Source organism: Argentina silus (assembly GCF_951799395.1).
Source record: "Argentina silus genome assembly, chromosome: Y".
In the NCBI taxonomy this organism is placed as follows: Eukaryota; Metazoa; Chordata; class Actinopteri; order Argentiniformes; family Argentinidae; genus Argentina; species Argentina silus.
In genome coordinates, this window is record NC_139654.1 from 51235160 (window position 1) to 51253128 (window position 17969).

The 17969-nt window shown below is 42.0% G+C and overlaps 3 protein-coding genes across 7 annotated transcripts in view; all 3 read left to right on the top strand.

Moving 5' to 3' along the window:
* The window catches only part of LOC310823828 (Fc receptor-like protein 5), a 5345-nt gene extending 4801 nt beyond the window's left edge, over positions 1-544 (top strand). For all 3 annotated transcript variants that reach the window (XM_083696698.1, XM_083696700.1, XM_083696699.1), the window contains one exon: positions 256-544. In XM_083696698.1, the coding sequence (XP_083552824.1) occupies positions 256-276 (21 nt within the window). In that variant the 3' untranslated portion in view covers positions 277-544. The remainder of the gene's footprint in view (positions 1-255) is intronic.
* Positions 545-1133: 589 nt separating this feature from the next.
* LOC310823876 (platelet endothelial cell adhesion molecule) lies at positions 1134-8286 on the top strand. 3 transcript variants are annotated; one of them, XR_014554984.1, is made up of 13 exons: positions 1134-1239; positions 1352-1378; positions 1728-1854; positions 2392-2567; positions 2878-3064; positions 3359-3465; positions 3809-4081; positions 5051-5356; positions 5929-6030; positions 6228-6255; positions 6654-6789; positions 7578-7643; positions 7807-7850. XR_014554984.1 is itself a non-coding variant. In XM_083696762.1 (13 exons), exons 1-13 carry the CDS (start codon positions 1182-1184, stop codon positions 7903-7905), a joined length of 1605 nt encoding a protein of 534 aa, XP_083552888.1. In that variant the 5' UTR covers positions 1134-1181; the 3' UTR covers positions 7906-8286. The 3 variants fall into 3 exon arrangements, 2 of the variants coding, with proteins under 2 accessions (XP_083552888.1, XP_083552889.1); XM_083696762.1 differs by having other exon boundaries at positions 6654-6702; positions 7807-8286; XM_083696763.1 differs by lacking the exon at positions 6654-6789 and having other exon boundaries at positions 7807-7934.
* An 886-nt stretch (positions 8287-9172) lies between these two features.
* syngr2b (synaptogyrin 2b) lies at positions 9173-16862 on the top strand. Its single transcript, XM_083696764.1, has 4 exons — positions 9173-9391; positions 12073-12310; positions 13050-13186; positions 14018-16862. Exons 1-4 carry the CDS (start codon positions 9281-9283, stop codon positions 14285-14287), a joined length of 756 nt encoding a protein of 251 aa, XP_083552890.1. The 5' UTR covers positions 9173-9280; the 3' UTR covers positions 14288-16862.
* Positions 16863-17969: the final 1107 nt, after the last annotated feature.

Consider the following 17969-nt stretch of genomic DNA (forward strand, 5'->3'; position numbering starts at 1 on the left):
AAAGATGACACAGTTGATCAATCAGTCAATCAAATGCATTTGTATAGCACTTTTTAAACAAAGACAATTGTCTCAAAGTGCTTTACAACAAGAACAATACAAACAGTATAAACAATAAATACAATACGATCAATATGAACTAACACCCAACTGTAGCAAACCCGGTGGGGAGAAACCTTGAGAGGCCCCAAGGGGGACCCATCCTCCTCTGGCTCCTTAATGATAATTTTTCTCCCTCTCTCCTTCTCTTCATAGACTCTGGAGATCACAATATGACAGGATGACACTGCAGAACATCTAACCTCAGACAGACGTTCCTCCAGTATTGAAAACCACAGAAGCATAATATTAATAATATAATATTAAGCATAATATATAATTACATAATACATAATATATAATTCTCTGTAGTTGATTTTTTTAAAACACGATTCCCTTTTTAAGGCTTAGATGCAAAACAACTGTCACTGATAGAACAATACTGTAGAAATAATTAGAATGTAACATCTCTGTTATACCAATAAAGTTGAAGCATTTTTCAGCGGGTTGTTAGTCTATGGACGTTCTTGGTGCTACTGTATGACATCACAGCTTGATTCTGGTGTCATTTCTTGCTACTCCTGGAGCTCTATTTTAATGTTTTTGTCATTTGTAATCATAGATATGATATTTCAAAATGTTTATTCTCACACTCCTTGAATGAATGGATTTCACACCTTCACCCATATTGCAGCCATTTTTAGAGTGAGAGAGAGGAAATACAGAAGGGGTGGGGTGTAGCATTATCAGTTCTATGCACATGTCAGTGGTGTTGTGTGTGTGTGTGTGTGTCCGTCTGTGTGTGTGTGTGTCCGTCTGTGTGTGTGTGTGTGTGTGTGTGTGTGTGTGTGTGTGTGTGTGTGTGTGTGTGTGTGTGTGTGTGTGTGTGTGTGTGTGTGTGTGTGTGGTGATGGGTGAGTTACTGGGTTAACTTCTTTTCGGTTTGCGTATCGGCTCCTGCCTCCTGCTTGCGCCAGTTTCTCTCAGTGCCTCCACCCTTCATTCAACACCATCCCCCACCACCACAGCACCCATACTATCACTGAATGAGCTGCTTCTTCAGTCAGAACCAAAACATACAACACTCACCAACAGAAATTCGAACAATTATTGTTTCCTATGCATACTAATTGAGGATTCAGATGTTATTTGGATACACATGGAGTATGAGGTTCTTCATATTGTTGGTAATAATATTGGGTAAGTTGTACTTTTCTTGTTATCATGGCTATTGTATCTTCCTTTTTTTGAGGTGGGGGGGGGTAAAAAAAGGTGGGGTTGGTTATTGAACTAACTGTTGTTTTCTTCTCAGGTTTGCACAGCTGCTGCCAGGAGACCAGTAAGTGTAACTGACTGTTGACTGTTGAAAGCAAAGAGCCGGAAAAAAAGAGATAGAAAAAAACCAAAAACAATACATGGAAACAGTGAGAGACAGAGAACAGATTGACTAGGTCACTAAGTTCCTGTCTATACTGTGTTGGTCTACAGGGAGGCTACAGTACACCCCTACGCCATGACATACAGCCATTACACATGTGTAATGTGTGTGTGTGTGTGTGTGTGTGTGTGTGTGTGTGTGTGTCCGTGTGTGTCCGTGTGTGTGTCCGTGCAAGTTGTGTGTCTAATGTGTGTGTCCATACACACCATGTGACTCTATACATCTTGTGTGTGTCTCAAACCCTCCCCAGGTGCCTCAGACCTGGGCCAGCCATTTCTGTTTGGCCCCTCTGTGGCCCTGGAAGGCGCCATAGAGTACTTCCAGTGTGTGGTGATAGATTTCCCAGAGGAGGAACCTATCCTGCTTCAGTTGTTCAGGTGGGAACATCACTAGATAGCGCACCCCCCTAAATCAACTGTGAGTATTTGGGAACGCTATGTAGTCAACTTCATCTTCTGTGATTTGAGTGGCCATAAATCAAATTGTTGGTGATACACTGCCACCTGCTGTGCTGGAGTGGTAGTATCATCTCAGCTTGTCTCAGGTCAGTCATTTATTAGCACCAGTAGTAATAGTGTCATGTACCTGGAAGCCATTGACGATCTATAGATAAACCCATTGAAGAAGTAGATAACGCGTTGATCCAATTGGCTGATGCCTTACCAGCTCACAGGAAGTTCCACCCTAGTTGACAACATGGCGCCCCTCATGCTGTTACAAATGCAATGAATGGGACAGAGAGCCAGAACTCTATGGGTGGTCCTACCATGAGGAATGATGTCTAAGACATGAGATTTTCCTGACCATGTAACTTTACCAGGAGAATCTATAGACCTCAGGTCCCTTGGTGGGAAAACCTTTTCAAAATGTGAAGTGCAGGGTGCTCATTCCATGTTGTTATTGTTTTCATCCAGAGAGTCGGAGCGCTCCAAGGCCATAGGGGTCTACACGTCCTTATCAGGGGAGATGGTTAACATCCCTCTGATCATCACGTCCTCCTATGAAGGAGACCTGGTGTGTGTGGCCAGTGTCCAGAACAACACAGACATCCAGCCGACCGTCAGCCTCAGACACTCCCTCAGGGTGGTTGGTGAGTCTCCGAAGCTCAATTGGACACTTGGAGCTTTGCCGTACTGGTTACATGACACAGTTTAAATTCACTGTTACATTTACACAACATCTTCAAGTGGATTGACACCTGATATGCCATAGCAACCTGACCAGTGTAAGTGCCTTTGTTAACAGTACTGTACACAACTCCTTCTCCTATCCCTCTTATACTTTCTTTCCTCCTTTACCCTTTTTCCAATTCACTGGATTTATGGAAAGAGGTAGGTTAAAAGCATGGTTTATGGTAACGTTAGCCTTTGTCATTGTGTTTCTATATGGTCATCATGCAGTCCCAGTGAAGGGAGCAAAGGTCATTGTCCAGTCAGATGTGGTGGAGTTCTACAAAGGGGAGACGTTGTCTCTGCGTTGTAACGTGACTAGAGGGACACACATGTCCTATAGCTGGCTGGTGGATGGACAGCTGGTCCCCAAGTCTCCTCTCCACTATCAAGCACAGGAACAACTGATCATCTACAGGCACGATATCTCTTTATGTTATATGTTATGAGATATTACAATATATTGTATATTGAGAGCTCAGACTTTTAGCTGAACACCTCCCCTGACTATGAAAACAGTTTTGTTTCAGGAAAAACTGTAATGACTGTAGTACGCAGGCGGAGGACTCAATCGCACGACTCAGAGACAAAAATCTTGAATCAAAAGAATAGTCTTTACTTTCCAAAAACAGTGTTCGATGTTTAGTGTGTTCAAAGATATTCCAAGATATCTGAAAACTAAATAAAGCAAAACAAAAATTGTCATCTACAGAACCACCCCTCAGGATAGCGGGGCCTATATGTGTGTTGCTACCAACAAGCTCAACGACACACAAGTGTACATCTCAAACAGCACGGCTGTGAACATCAAGGTTAAAGGTCAGCTGTCATTACTATTACAGACTCTTCTCTCTCAAAGATCCAGTTGGCAATTCTAGACTTTGTGTTAATGAGACAATGGTCTAACCATAGAATTAGAGTTAATAGAAAGGACCTACACCTTCTTGCTGTACATCAAAGATGGTGGCCTGTCCACCCATTAAAGACCATTGATTGTAAAGGGAATATCCCTTAATATAACTATAAATTCTAATTCTGTGGGTCTGTTACCCCATCCCATTGGTTAAGAACAAACTACCCCTAACTACCCTCATATTGCTTTATATTTTGTGAACATTTAAAATTTTATTATTTGATTCATCCTCAACTCTTATTGGTTTAGAGCTTGTGTCCGACCCCGATATCTCCTTCACCGTGCAAAAGGAAGAGGGTGGTACCTACTCCGCTTTCGTCACCTGCCAATCGAGTAGGGGAACTCTGCCCATCACCTTCTCGCTGTACAACAGCTCAGGGTTGGTCACCGCAGAGACTGTTGACCAGCTGAATGCCACGTTTACCCTCCCAGTGGTTCTGGACCGGCCCGTCAGCTATCTGCAGTGCAGAGCGGAGAACGGAGACCGTCAGGCATACAGTCGCAGGATGGCCATGGAAGTGGGTAGGGTCACCAGTTTATGACCTATACATGATACATGATACCGAGGTATGTCTGCCTGCCTGTCTGTCTGCCTGCCTGTCTGTCTGTCTGCCTGCCTGCCTGCCTGCCTGCACGCCTGTCATGTTCATGACATGATTCTATATATCTACATAATAAAATAGAGCCATCTACAGGTATCTGTTTGCCTATTTCTCTCTATCTATCTATCTATCTATCTGACTGCCTATCTCTCTCTATCTCTCTATCTATCTGACTGCCTGTCTCTATCTCTATCTATCTCTCTCTCTCTCTCTCTCTCTATCTATCTATCTGACTGCCTATCTCTCTCTATCTCTCTATCTATCTGACTGCCTGTCTCTATCTCTATCTATCTCTCTCTCTCTCTCTCTCTCTATCTATCTATCTGACTGCCTATCTCTCTCTATCTCTCTATCTATCTGACTGCCTGTCTCTATCTCTATCTCTATCTATCTCTCTCTCTCTATCTATCTATCTGACTGTCTGTCTCTCTCTATATATATATATGTCTGATTGCCTGTCTCTCTCTCTCTCTCTCTCTCTCTCTCTCTCTCTATCTCTGTATCTGACTGCCTGTCTCTCTCTCTATCTATATATATGACTTCCTGTCTCTCTCTCTCTATCTATCTATCTGTCTGACTGCCTGTCTCTCTCTCTATCTATATGACTGCCTGTCTCTCTCTCTCTATCTATCTGACTGCCTGTCTCTCTCTCTCTCTTTCTCTCTCTATCGATCTGACTGCCTGTCTCTCTCTCTCTCTATCGATCTGACTGCCTGTCTCTCTCTCTATCTATCTGACTGCCTGTCTCTCTCTCTCTCTATCGATCTGACTGCCTGTCTCTCTCTCTCTCTATCGATCTGACTGCCTGTCTCTCTCTCTATCTATCTGACTGCCTGTCTCTCTCTCTCTCTCTCTATCTATCTGACTGCCTGTCTCCTGTCTCCCACAGTGACTGTAGGTGGTTCTGTTGCTATGCGTTATGACTATGACGTAGGGAGGAACTTTGCTGTGGTGGGCCTGACCTTCTACTGCTCCATGGGGAGAGGAACCTTCCCCCGGTACCGCTGGTTTCTAAACACTACTGTTTTAGAAGGCCACGGAACTTTCTACTGGGTGGTCCACCAGCCACCGCACCACTCCATTCTCCACCTCTCTGTAGGCAGGAGCAGCGCTGGAACCTACCACTGTGAGGTGTCAGACAGCTTTGATAACACCACCGTCATAAGCAGTGAGGAGCTGTACATCGATAAAGAGGGTACTTGTTCGATAATATATCATTTTGTTATCTTTTTCTGGTTCTTACAGAGATATGCCTCGGTATGGCTCTCTAGTGTCGTTGCTTTGACATCACAAATCTCTAAAGAGTTGTATTCAATCAAAATCACGATGCAGGTGTATCTATCTGACTGCCTGCCTCTCTCTCTCTCTCTCTCTCTCTCTCGTAGTGGATAGAGTAGTTGCCTGAAGAACAAATGATCAGTGTTCAAGCCCCATCTTTGCAGATTGCTATACTGTATTATTTAATCTATATTTCTTTATGCTGCAAATATCATTATTATCACACTGTGCATGTTTTCTCTCTCATAGCTTATTTTATCATTGACTGTTCACTTACAGTATTTGATTACATGGATGACACAGCCTGCCAAAACATCTTAGCTTAGGTACACCACTTTTTTACGGTTTCAAAACACAATACGCATGTTTTGAGTCACTTTCTTCTAACAGTGTCAGCCACTGAGTTGTACTCGAACCTGGCAGATATTTGTAGGATGTTTTTTTAAATGTATGTTTATGTTTATTGTTTACCTGTGTTTACCTCCTCAGTGCTGAACCACCTCCCCACGGTGGTGGTGGCTGTAGTGTTGGGCTGTTTCCTGTCCCTGGTGTCTTTGGTGATAGCCTGCTGTTGCTTTGGACTGGTGTACAGTAAGTTACTTCAGACTCATCGATCCTGCTCTATTCGTTTTCCACTGTCTTTTTCTCACTTTACCTTTACGTTTCTTTCTCCTCTCTCTTTCACTCCTTCATACCCGTTCCTCCTCTGCCTCTCTCTACTTTGCACGTCTCTCTTTACGACTATCAACAGTTCATATTTTTTCCACTTTTGCTTGTTTTTCTCTTAGCCCGAAGACAATACAGTGAAAAATCTCTGTAAGTGAATCCTTCATCAGTTTCAGCCTGTCCGGTCATTTTAACCATGTCCACTATTTCCAGCTGTTAAACAGGCTTCGCTCTCTGATGGCCTACTTGTCACTTTTCAAGAAACAAGAGTCCCCCAGTACTTTAATGCTGCATTTATAGAGCATGTATATAGTGTGCAGGCCTCTTGTTTCTTCAAATATTGTATATCATTTTTGCCAAGCAACTGGTTTTGGGATGTGCATATTACCCTTCTATGCTCTTCCTGTTATTTTTAGCATATTATTTACACCTGTCCGATCCACTGAGATGTCCATAATTGCATAGAGGGTATGGACTAGGGTACTACTATTGGGGATTAGGTGACTGTAAGGAATTTCGAGTACCCTATATTCCTCCATTTTTCTCAGGTTGGATCTGGAGATGGACAGCATGATGGTAGCTGATGATGACGAGGTGGTGGGTTGGCCATCTTGTTCAAGTCCAAAGATTCACTCATCAGGGTCCTAAGTTTTTTCTGACTGCTCAACCTGACCATGAAAAATTGTACGGCACTGACCGAAAGCTCGTACTGCTTATTGTTTACTGAAAATACTACATACTAACCATACTACATACTATTTAGAGCCGACTGTTTAGTAAAATGTATGCAGTAAGCACCAAATTACAACGTATTACACCTTATTCATAATGGGAAACCGTCATCTGTAGCTTAACCATGTTGTTCATGGTAATATGCTGAAAAACTGACATAGAAATGTTTATATTTGGCTGCTGTTCTCGCACCATAATATCATTGAATATTCTTCATTATTTTGCTTTCCCCATCATCCGAGAAACGGAGACAGTGTGTAAAACTGTGCAGGTTTTATTTTCAAGTCGGTTTTCAGCTATATTAGCAACTGGCCACAGTTACTTGTACTAGCACACATGTCTCCAATATCAAATACAAATATTTGATCATGTTCAACAATCTACCTTAAATAGCTATATTTGCAGTATTCTATGGAGCTTTCTATACAACCTTGCTATGTTTGTCATCGTCATGGTATTTTTGGATTGTGATGCAATCACTTTACCAGTATATTGGTAAAGTAATTGGTACGTTTTGTAAATTTTGCATACTGAAAATGCCTACTAAATATTATATTATATTATATTACTATTCGTTCATGGCCTAGCGCTACTGTAGGTGACAGGTTAAAGCCCTAGCTATATGGGCTACATGGAATTGGTTAATGGTCATATTCAGGAAAAACTTTAAGCCTTAATCATGACATATATAATATCATAATGAGGTATGAATTAATTAATCACTATCTGTGATTATAAAGGGTGAAGAGGAATACATGGAAGATGTGGATGTGGTGAGAACAGCTAGAATTGATGAACCTGATCAGGTAATTTGTTTGGATAAATGTTATTAATCATGTTAATCATTGAATCGTCAATCAGTCAGTCAGTCAGTCAGTCAGTCAGTCAGTCAGGCAGTCAGGCAGTCTGTCTGTGGCTATGTGTCTGTCTGTCCGTCTGTTTCAGTTCATCTGTTTTTACTCTTCACAGGGATCTGTAGAATCCACAGATGAGTGGCCACAGATCGAGGAGGCTCTAAGGTTGAAGACCATGGAGGAAGATGTACCATTAGATAAGCTAGAGAGCTAGAGAGAGAGAGAGAGAGAGAGAGAGAGAGAGAGAGAGAGAGAACCCCCCCCCTTCAATTTGGTCGTTTACGTTTGCAGAACGTCAAGTTCTCTATTTGGTGTGTGTGTGTGTGTGTGTGTGTGTGTGTGTGTGTGTGTGTGTGTGTGTGTGTGTGTGTGTGTGTGTGTGTGTGTGTGTGTGTGTGTTCCACAGTCACCTGTTACTAGGCAGAGCTGACGAGAGTGATTTGACTTGTACTGGAAGTACTGGAAATTCCAGGTTGAAGCTCGCACACGCATTAGAAACATTTTGAAGGGAAACTTTTTTCTTTTTTCATAGAGAGAAAATACCCTTCATAGAGAGAAATACCCTGGGTGTATTTGTTTATTAGGATTAGCTGCTGCACATGCAGCCACTACTCTTCCATGGGTCCACATAAAACATAAAACACATGACTGAGTACAGAACAGCTATAGACAGAATAGTTATATACAAGAACAACACAAGATAATATAACAATAAATAAAAATTAAATCTTATTAATTAAAACAATAAAATAAGATAAGAGTCATATATTGGCAAGACACCAAGAGAAAACAAAATACTTCAAAGTTGGTTAACTCTTGAGGTTCCTCGGTCTCCACCGAATTGGGTAAATCCCCTTTTAGTTTTGGTGCACCTTACTGCTGGAACAATCTACGAAGTAAATTACAGTTGGTACATTACAGCTTTTTCAACCTGCTCAACTCCAGGTGAGGTTTAGGTCTGAAAGACTGTTTGGACCGAATACAATGCATTTGGTTTTAGATGTATTTAGGACCAGTTTATTGTTAATCACCCATTCTGATACTGACTGTAACTCATTAAGAGCCCAGGGCACCTATGAACAGAGAGAAAGAAGCCTGGTGTTGTCCTCGAGGTGAAACATTCATATCAAGGTTTCTTATGTCGATTAAAATGTAATCATATGTTTCTGTCTCCATTTGTTGTTATTTTTCTCGTTACTTGTAGGCCAAAGTGTCCAATCGAATAGGTCACATCTTGTTAATTTACAATTACACATTTTTCATGAGGTTGGTCACTTTAACGACAATCCCTCAGATATTATAGCTACACTTGATTTAAGTCCCCGCGCCGTCAGCAGGGCGCAGCTATGTGGAAGTCTTCGCCGGCCGCCACACCGGAGCAAATAAATCAAGCCCACCTAACGTTACGCACTAAAGTGACTTCACTGAGATGGGTTGGTCCTTCTTTCACTTTCAGGAAATTGAAACACGGCAACGTAAAAAACAAGGTAGTTGGAAGTAGTTATCTGTCAGTTGAGTCACAAGGAAGACCGCACATATCACTAGTCTTGTGACTTCGTGGATCGGGTGAACTTGTGTAGTGTGGAGACATGGAGGAGACGGGTGGTGCCAGTGCGTACGGGGCTTCACTCGCCGGAGGCGGCTTCGACTTCAACAAGTTTGTCAGACAACCTCAAACTATCGTGCGGATCCTTAGTTGGGTGAGTGATTGTGGGAAAGTAACTCATCTCAAAACTTGCAGGGAGTCGTAGGCTACATTAATTGGAAAATGGAAAGGGACGAGGTTACTTGGTATCCAATCACTCTTATGGATTGCTGGCGCAAAACATCTATCTTCCTCAATGTACCACAGCAGTGTTTTGAGATTAACTGATTAATTTGAGCTATTTTGCTGTTGTCATAATGGATGTATAGCAGTTGGTGGCATGACACAGCACAGCTGCTACGGGGGCCATGCTGGTCACTCTTTCGGACAGGCTGCATGACAGATCTGTTGTGTTAACAGACAACAACCGTAACATTATTTTAGCGAACAGTGATGGAGTTTATACATGTTTATCAATTTGGTCACTTTTAACCAGGACTAGACAGCATGCATGGATTGTGTCACTGTGACATTGGACATTAAACTGTTACACACTATAGACTGGTTTCTTGGACTCAGATTAAGCCTTAATCCTAGACTAAAATGCATCTCCAATGGAGATTTTGTTATGCAAAGGATAGGGTAGGCTTAATCTGTGTCCAGGAAACCTGGCACTATAGGTGTAGGGTTAGGGCACTATTCTGTATTACTCTCTAAGCCTCAGATACACCAATCTTGTTTGAAATAAATCTGAACAGGTGTTATTGTTTTAAAAGCAGAAGCAGATATTTGGAAAAAGGGGATGCAAACTTGTGACTTCAAAACATCTTGAAGTGAAACTAAATGTTTTGTTATATATGCTACCTTTGTTCCAGCCCGTCGTTGTTTCTAATCTACACGATGGTGGTAAAGGCTGTTTCATATTGCTATTGACCATGAGGTTGTGAAAGGGACTTTCCACAGACAAGCTGAGGTGTGAGTGTGAGTGAGTGTGTAGTAACCTGTGTGTGTGTGTGTGTGTGTGTGTGTGTGTGTGTGTGTGTGTGTGTGTGTGTGTGTGTGTGTGTGTGTGTGTAGTAACTTGTGTGTGAGCTCTTCCACAGTCACTTGTCACTAGGCAGATCTGCTGAGAGTGATTTGATTTGTCTGGAGAGTTCTGGAAATTCCTGGTTGAAGCTTGCACGCAAGAAGACATTTTGAAACTTTTTGTTCCTGAGGTTCTATCCCTGGATTGGACACCCTATCTCTCATTGATGTACCCTGAGTTACACAATCAGAAACCCTCTCAACATTGTATCACTGTCAGTCATTGTACCTCAGGTCTGTGGCTGACTGATATTGAACAAGGGTCGTCTGAACTCCATAAAACTGTGTTAGCCTGCTGAGCTAATGCCATTAGCTAATACAAGTGTTCAGGTCTTTGAGGTTAGGCTACTCATAGTCTCACCTAGTCAGACTCTTCTGAGATAAGGCTACTCAGCACATGCATGTGGTTCACTGAATCACCTCCATTAGCCTCCATGGATAGAAACATTGGGTTTATATACACATGCCACTAGCATGTCTGCTGCTCATGCTGTTTTAAAGTCCTACAATAACAGATGAGAAGATAGGAGCCACGCTGTCACAGTGATTAAGCCTGGCTAGTGTCACAACATGTAAATACGCCCGGCCAGGACAGAATGTGCCCTCTGCCCCCCCCCCATCACTGTTACTGTGGGAGTATAAACAAGGAGAGGTGGGAAGTAAGGTGACACCCCCCCCCCCCCCCCCCGCCCTCTGAGTGCCAAGGACCCCTCACTCACACACACACACACACTACACACATGTGTAATGGCTGTATGTCATGGCGTAGGGGTGTACTGTAGCCTGTAGATCAACACAGTATAGAGAGGAACTTAGTGACCTAGTCAATCTGTTCTCTGTCTCTCACTGTTTCCATGTATTGTTTTTGTTTTTTTCAATCTCTTTTTTTTTTCTTTGCTTTCAACAGTCACTCTCTCATTCAATCCCCCCCACCCTCTCTCTATTTCTCTCGCTCCAGACATTCTAATTGTCTTTCACTTTCCCACTTTCCAGTTCACTTTTTTGTGGAACTCCCCCAGTGTCTGCTCATGTATGTCAGAGCAAAAGTAAGTCGGTCACATGGTCGGTGGGTAATGAGGAGAGATGACATCAGGCCTGGTGATGTTGGCATGGTGCCTACTCTTCATTGCTCTTCTCCTCTGTACTGGAAACAAGAGACAAGAAATGGATGCCCCATGGCTGTTAGAGCAGTTGTCCAAAGCTCATGATGAAAAACAACAACATACTATGTCATCATATGCCTCTCTACTTTACTCTACTGTCATTCTACTTGCCAAATGAATGTGAGGGAGGGATAAATTAATAGAGAGCTTCTCTGATGGATGGGTGGATTAGATGGCCTCACTCACTTATGGATGGGTGGATGGGTTGATAGACCGCCTCACTATATGATGGATGGATGGTTGAATTAATTGATAGATGGATTGATTTACAGCCTTACTGATAAATGGAAGGAAAGATGGATTGTTGGATAGATTGATGGACAGCCTCACTGGTGGATGGATGGATGGATAGACAAATACAGGAGATTGATTGATTAATTCATAGATTGATAACCTCTTTAGAGAGATTGATAGATGGATGAAGTCACCTCCTGCTAACTCTTCTCTTTCTCCTCAATCCAGTCAAGACGACACTTCTATCCTCTCTCCCTCCTTTTGTTTTTGTTAACATATTTTCTTCTCCTTCCTGTCTTTTGTCCTTCCATAGATTTTTGCCATTGTGGTGTTTGCGTGCATCACAGCGGAGGGATACGTTAACCCTTACCACAATGCAGAGGCGAAGTGCGTCTTCAACCAGAATGACTCGGCGTGTCACTACGCCGTGGGCATCGGGGTAATAGCGTTCTTGGCGTGCGTTGCCTTCCTGCTGTTGGATGGATACCTGCCCCTCATGAGTAACGCCCAGGAGAGGAAGTACGCCGTCATGGCTGACCTCGGGTTCTCAGGTGAGGGGCCTTTTATTTGGTTTGAGTTCCATAAGAGTGTTGTTTGCATCATGTCTAAAGGTGAGGGGCCTTTGTGAATTCATTCAGAATTCATAAGACGGCCTTATCACTATGGATGGATGGATGGATGGATGGATGGATAAATGGTTGGATGGATGGACAAATGTCACATACTTGACAGCAAGTAATCAGGGTGTGCTCGATTTAGTTTTGAGTTTGCACTTTTGGGACTATTCTGGTTCCATTGTACTAAGCAGACGTGATCAAGTGTAGCTTCAGAGAGGGAGGGTAGATCAATATCTTTATCCTGTAGAGGAGAGGCTTATCAAGGCTGAAATGGACAAATGGATTAGAGGACGGGCTCATTGTAATGCATAGAACGGTACCAGTCTCCCCTGAGATGCACCGTAGTTACTGTATCCCAGTACACATGACAGTACAACTTTGAAACCAGCTGTTATGTAATGCTTGACATTACATAGTAAGCTTCATGACATGGGTTCAGAAGTTTCACACATTTTAGTCATATGGTGTATTGTGAAAGCAGGTGTTGAGAATTTGTGTTGACACAATATTCATACATCACTGGTTATGCTAAATGAAGACAACATGAATCAACCTTCCACACACTTTACAGTTCTGTCATTTGCTTGAGCACAAACAATGGTTAGGAAACTCTAGCTGTTCCTGGAGTCATTTATTGGGAAAACCATTTCATTCCTTTCTTCCTGTGTGTTAGGGGCGTGGACATTCCTGTGGTTTGTGTGTTTCTGCGTGCTGGCCAACCAATGGGGTCGCACTCATAATGTAGGTGGCATACCACAGGAAGCAGCCCGTGCCACCATCGCCTTTTCATTCTTCTCCATCGCCACGTGGGTGAGGATCGCAACTACACCTGTCTCACATGTCCACTTCACCTTTCTGTAACCCTAGACCTGTACTAGAATGTACTTGTGGAGATCTGAGATAATCAGATAAGCATTATGGTAATTGCTCTACCATGCTCTCTGATAGGGTAGGCGGAGATTTCACCAAATTGCTTCAACCTATCCAAACCTGTCTGATCTCCACAGGTGGGCAGATTCATTGATATGACAGACTCCGGCAGAGGCGTAACCATGTTTGTTTTTTTTACCTAATTTTACCTGAACTCTGGAACTTTAGAGGCGAGGGGCTGTCACAAGCCGTGTGATGATTCACAAGAGAGGCGAATGAATTTACGTTATGTGTAGCAAAATAACTTGTACACACAAATCCTGCTTTAATTATTGTTTCAGTATTTCCTGATGACGCCCTCCAAATTACATTTTAATATAAAAGTCTCATGTAGCGCAAGACTTTCATTTTGCTGTAAACCCAGGTATTGCAGCATCGACTTTTATTTTAAGACTCGTTCTCAAAATGTACAGTTTAAAGCTGCTCGCCTTATGTTGGAATTGGTAGTAAAGGCAGTCGCAACACCATGCTTTTGGCTTTGTAATCAAAGTGGTTGGCACCTTGTTTTTGCACCTAAAAGCATTTTTTTCCCACAAGAATACAAGAATAGTTGTATATTTGATATTAATCTGGGGCAATCACTATCAAACACAAAAGCAGTCATTCTTTAACCTTTTAACTATGAGGCAGACACACAGACAGACGGGCAGAAAGAAGAAATGTACTGTAGATTGAGTTATTGGTTGACCTTTCCTTTGTCCTTGTTGACAGGGAATCCTGACCTACTTTGCCTTGGGGAGGTACCGTCGCGGTGTGGAAGACTTGGTCAGAAGCTACCCCGAGCCCGCTCCGGAACACATCACCCCCTATCCCCCCACCTACGACCCCTCCTCCTACCCCACCACCTACACCCCCACCACCTACGCCCCCACCTCCTATGCCCCCTTCCCAACCAGTGGGCCGGACAACTTCCAGCAGCCTCCCTTTACTCCCCACGCCCAACCCCAGGGTGATGAAGGGTACCAGCCCCCTGCTTACTGAACCGGGAGGGAGGGAGGGAGTGGGGGTCAGGGTTAGACATTAATCCTCATTCTCCTTATGGTTAAAGGTAGACTCTGGGATATGATGTCATGCCAGGAAGTCACAGCAATGTTTACCAAAAATATTTGGCGTAAGTAAAGATGTGAACAACGGTAGGCACATGCGTACCGTCACGACATGCGTGCTAGAGTTAATTGTCTCCTCTCATTATTGACCATCTTTGTTTTGAAATTATCTCTGGTAGCCCTGCGCTTTTCCTATTGACGTCACATCCCAGTGTCCACCTTTTTAAAGTTTGCATTTGGGGGAGGGGGGTGTCTGGTCATGTGATTCGGAAGATTGGAGGTTATATGATTATGGCAGGTTGCCAATGGAGGTTTCAGGTTTATAGCAAAAATATGCCAATGAGAGCTATTGTGGGAGAGGCCAGTACAATGCGTGTTCCCCTCTCTCCCTCTCTATCCAGAACTCAAAATGCCATATCTGTGCCCCGGAGGAAGAAGAATGTGTATTTGTACATAGGTATTCAATATGCAAACCGCCATTTTCATTTATGAATGGCTGACTGTGGGTTTTTTTAAGTTTTATCTTTTGTTTTCCTTTTTAGTGCACTTATTATGATGACATGCAAGCACAATGTTTGAGTTGGTGTAAAAAATTGTTTATTTAATTCACCTAAGAACACTTTATTGTGAGACTACTGAATTCAATGGGTTAAGCAAACTATGATAAGACAAATGTCCAAGAAAGCCTAATTTACCACTGCCTATATTGAATGTAATAAAACCAGAAGGATTTTAATCTTGAGGAGCTGTAAAAAGAGTACAAATACACTTACTCTTTAACACGCTGTGTGTTTGATAACAGCCAAGGTCAGTCTCAATAGGTACAAGAGGAAAACCACACATTGAAAAAAATCGAATGTCAACTGTCAGTGTAACAATGAGGGCTTGTTCGTGGGAGTCATCTCCACTGATCTTCTCTACAGTAAATGTCAGTGTTTCAGTCTGATACATTGTTTCTTTGTCAGGAAATGTAGGTGATGTGTGATCTATGCGTATTGCATAATACGAGAATAATTTGAACTTGGCCCTAGGAGAGAAGTATGTTTGTTCTCTTGGTGAATATTGCATTTGTGAATCCACTGATCTTTATGATATCTAGATGTACAGTACTGAAAAAGGATGTACTGTAGTAAATAAGCAGTGGTATTTCTCAGTAGATTTATTCTTGATCTGCTGTACAGTATAACATCTGGGAAGGCTAAACATCAAGATATACCAGTAGAGTCCTGACCTTTATAGATCCACTGTGTGATCTGTAGAACATGTAAAACCAGGATGGACTGGTAAATAAGCTTACATTTCTTCTTTGATTGAGTCAGGACTGAGTAGATCAACTGACCTCTATGGCATCTGGATAGGCTTGTGGGATAGGCTACTGGGAGTAAATCAATAGCTCCAGACTAAAGGGTCACAGTGTTTACTGGGTTTTAGGTTTCTCCACTGTACCTAGCAGACATGACTCAAATATGGAAAACACTTGAAAGTATAAGAGTGTGATTGATTGTGAAACTAGTTTTTGACTAAAAGTGTTTTACTTGAAGGATTACTTCATTGGTTCCGTTGTACCAGGCAAACTAAATCTAACCCATTTTAACAATTTCACAAACACTTATCTCTTAAATCTTTGTTTTTTGTGAAAACCCCTGGTTGACTGTTGAAGGTTGCCTTGAGTCCACTAAGACACATGAAAGAGCCCAGAGTGGGACTGCACATTTTAAGACACAGATCTATGGTCAGTTTTGCTTTTACCTGCTAACAGATAAAGTTAGGATTTGGAGGGGGTAAACTGATTCTGGTTCTGTGCCTAGGAGCAACTTCTACCCAGGGTCTCTCTCAGACACACACAATAACAAACAAACGCTTTATTCCATCCACTGTTGCAAAGATCATCTTGGTGACTGTCACTGTATTGCATAATAGGAAGACAAAAAGAGAGGGAGAAACTCCAGTAGGGCTACAGATGCATACTGTAACATACAGAAACATACTCTACTGTATGTTATCAAGATGCAAGTTTTATTAGTGGTTTGTTACTGCATAACTTGTTGATGATACAGTTTGGAACAGTTAATAAAAAGGTGTGTGAGGAATTGAGAGATGTTGCATATTGTTGCATGCAAAATTGCAATTCTAACACGTGTGTTCAGCCTTCCACTCAATGTTAAAATGAAACCCTTTTGGGTGGTTTCCTGGACACAGATTAAGCCTAATCCTAGATACATACTAAAAAGTGTCTTCAATGGACATTCTCCATTGAAAGGGCGATTTAGTCCAGGACTAGGATTAATCTGTGTCCGGGAAACCATCCCTTTAAATTTATATTCAGCCTTGAATACCACTGTATTCTAATTGTATCTATGAATGTTGTAATAGCTAAGAGATGTTTGATTTGTATTATAAATGAGAGTATTATGAGCAAGTCAGTGTATATTAATTGGACAGTTTTGTGTGGTGTTGGGGGTGATGAGTGTACTTTGACTATTGTCTATGATCTTTATTTTCTTACATCATTTGTTATTTTGATGTTTTGATTTGAATTTGATCTTCACCACAGGCAATGTAGATGTGATGTGCAAAAAAAGTAGATTACAAATCTGTGTTCTATGTTTATTCACAAACTCTTTCCTATGATTGTCAACTTTTTCTTTATAGCACCAGAAACCTGAGATTTTGTTTTGCTCTATTGAGCTGTCATTGTGTATTCAGAAAGTGCCTTCCCTTTTTAACAAAGCTGCGCCATAGCATGTGAGATTGCGTGACACATACTGTACCATGAGGTGTTAGCCCTTCCCTGTTTTGTCTAAATTCCAATTACTTCAATGGTGTGAAAGCACATTAGATATTACCATTGACTTGTGATCCCTTTTTAAGAGTGTTTGTGCTAACGTCTGAATAAAATCAGTTTGTTCCCAGAATCCTGTCTGTCATTGTCATTTTTTTTAAATACAGGTTAACAAATCCTGAGAAAGTACATATACCTCATCATATACACTCACCGAACACTTAGGAACACTATACTAATACTGGGTCTCAAAACAGCCTCAATTCTTCGTGGTATTGATTCCACAAGGAAATATTCCTTTGAGATTCTGGTCCTTGATGACATGATTGCATCACGCAATTCCTGAAGATTTTTCAGGTGCACTTTCAAGCTGTCAATCTCCCGTTCTACCACATCCCAAAGGTGTTCTATTGGATTCAGATCCAGTGACTGGGAAGGCCACTGAAGAACACGGAACTCATTGTCATGTTCATGAAACCAGTTTGAGACATCTTTTGCTTTGTGACATGGTGCATTATCATGCTGGAAGTAGCCATTAGAAGATGGGTAAATTGTGGCTATGAAGGGATGCACATAGTCAGCAACAATACTCAAATAGGCTGTGGCATTCAAGCGATGATTGATTGGTATTAACGGGCCCAAAGTGTGCCAAGAAAACATTTCCCACACCATTACACCACCTCCACCATGAGAAGGTGTACAGGTGTTCCTAATAAAGGGCTCAGTGAATGTATATTCAACCTTTATTTTTACAGGGGAAAACACACTGAGACCAAGGCCTCTTTTGCAGGTGCACCCTGTCCACAATATCAATACAATTACAAAACATATACAT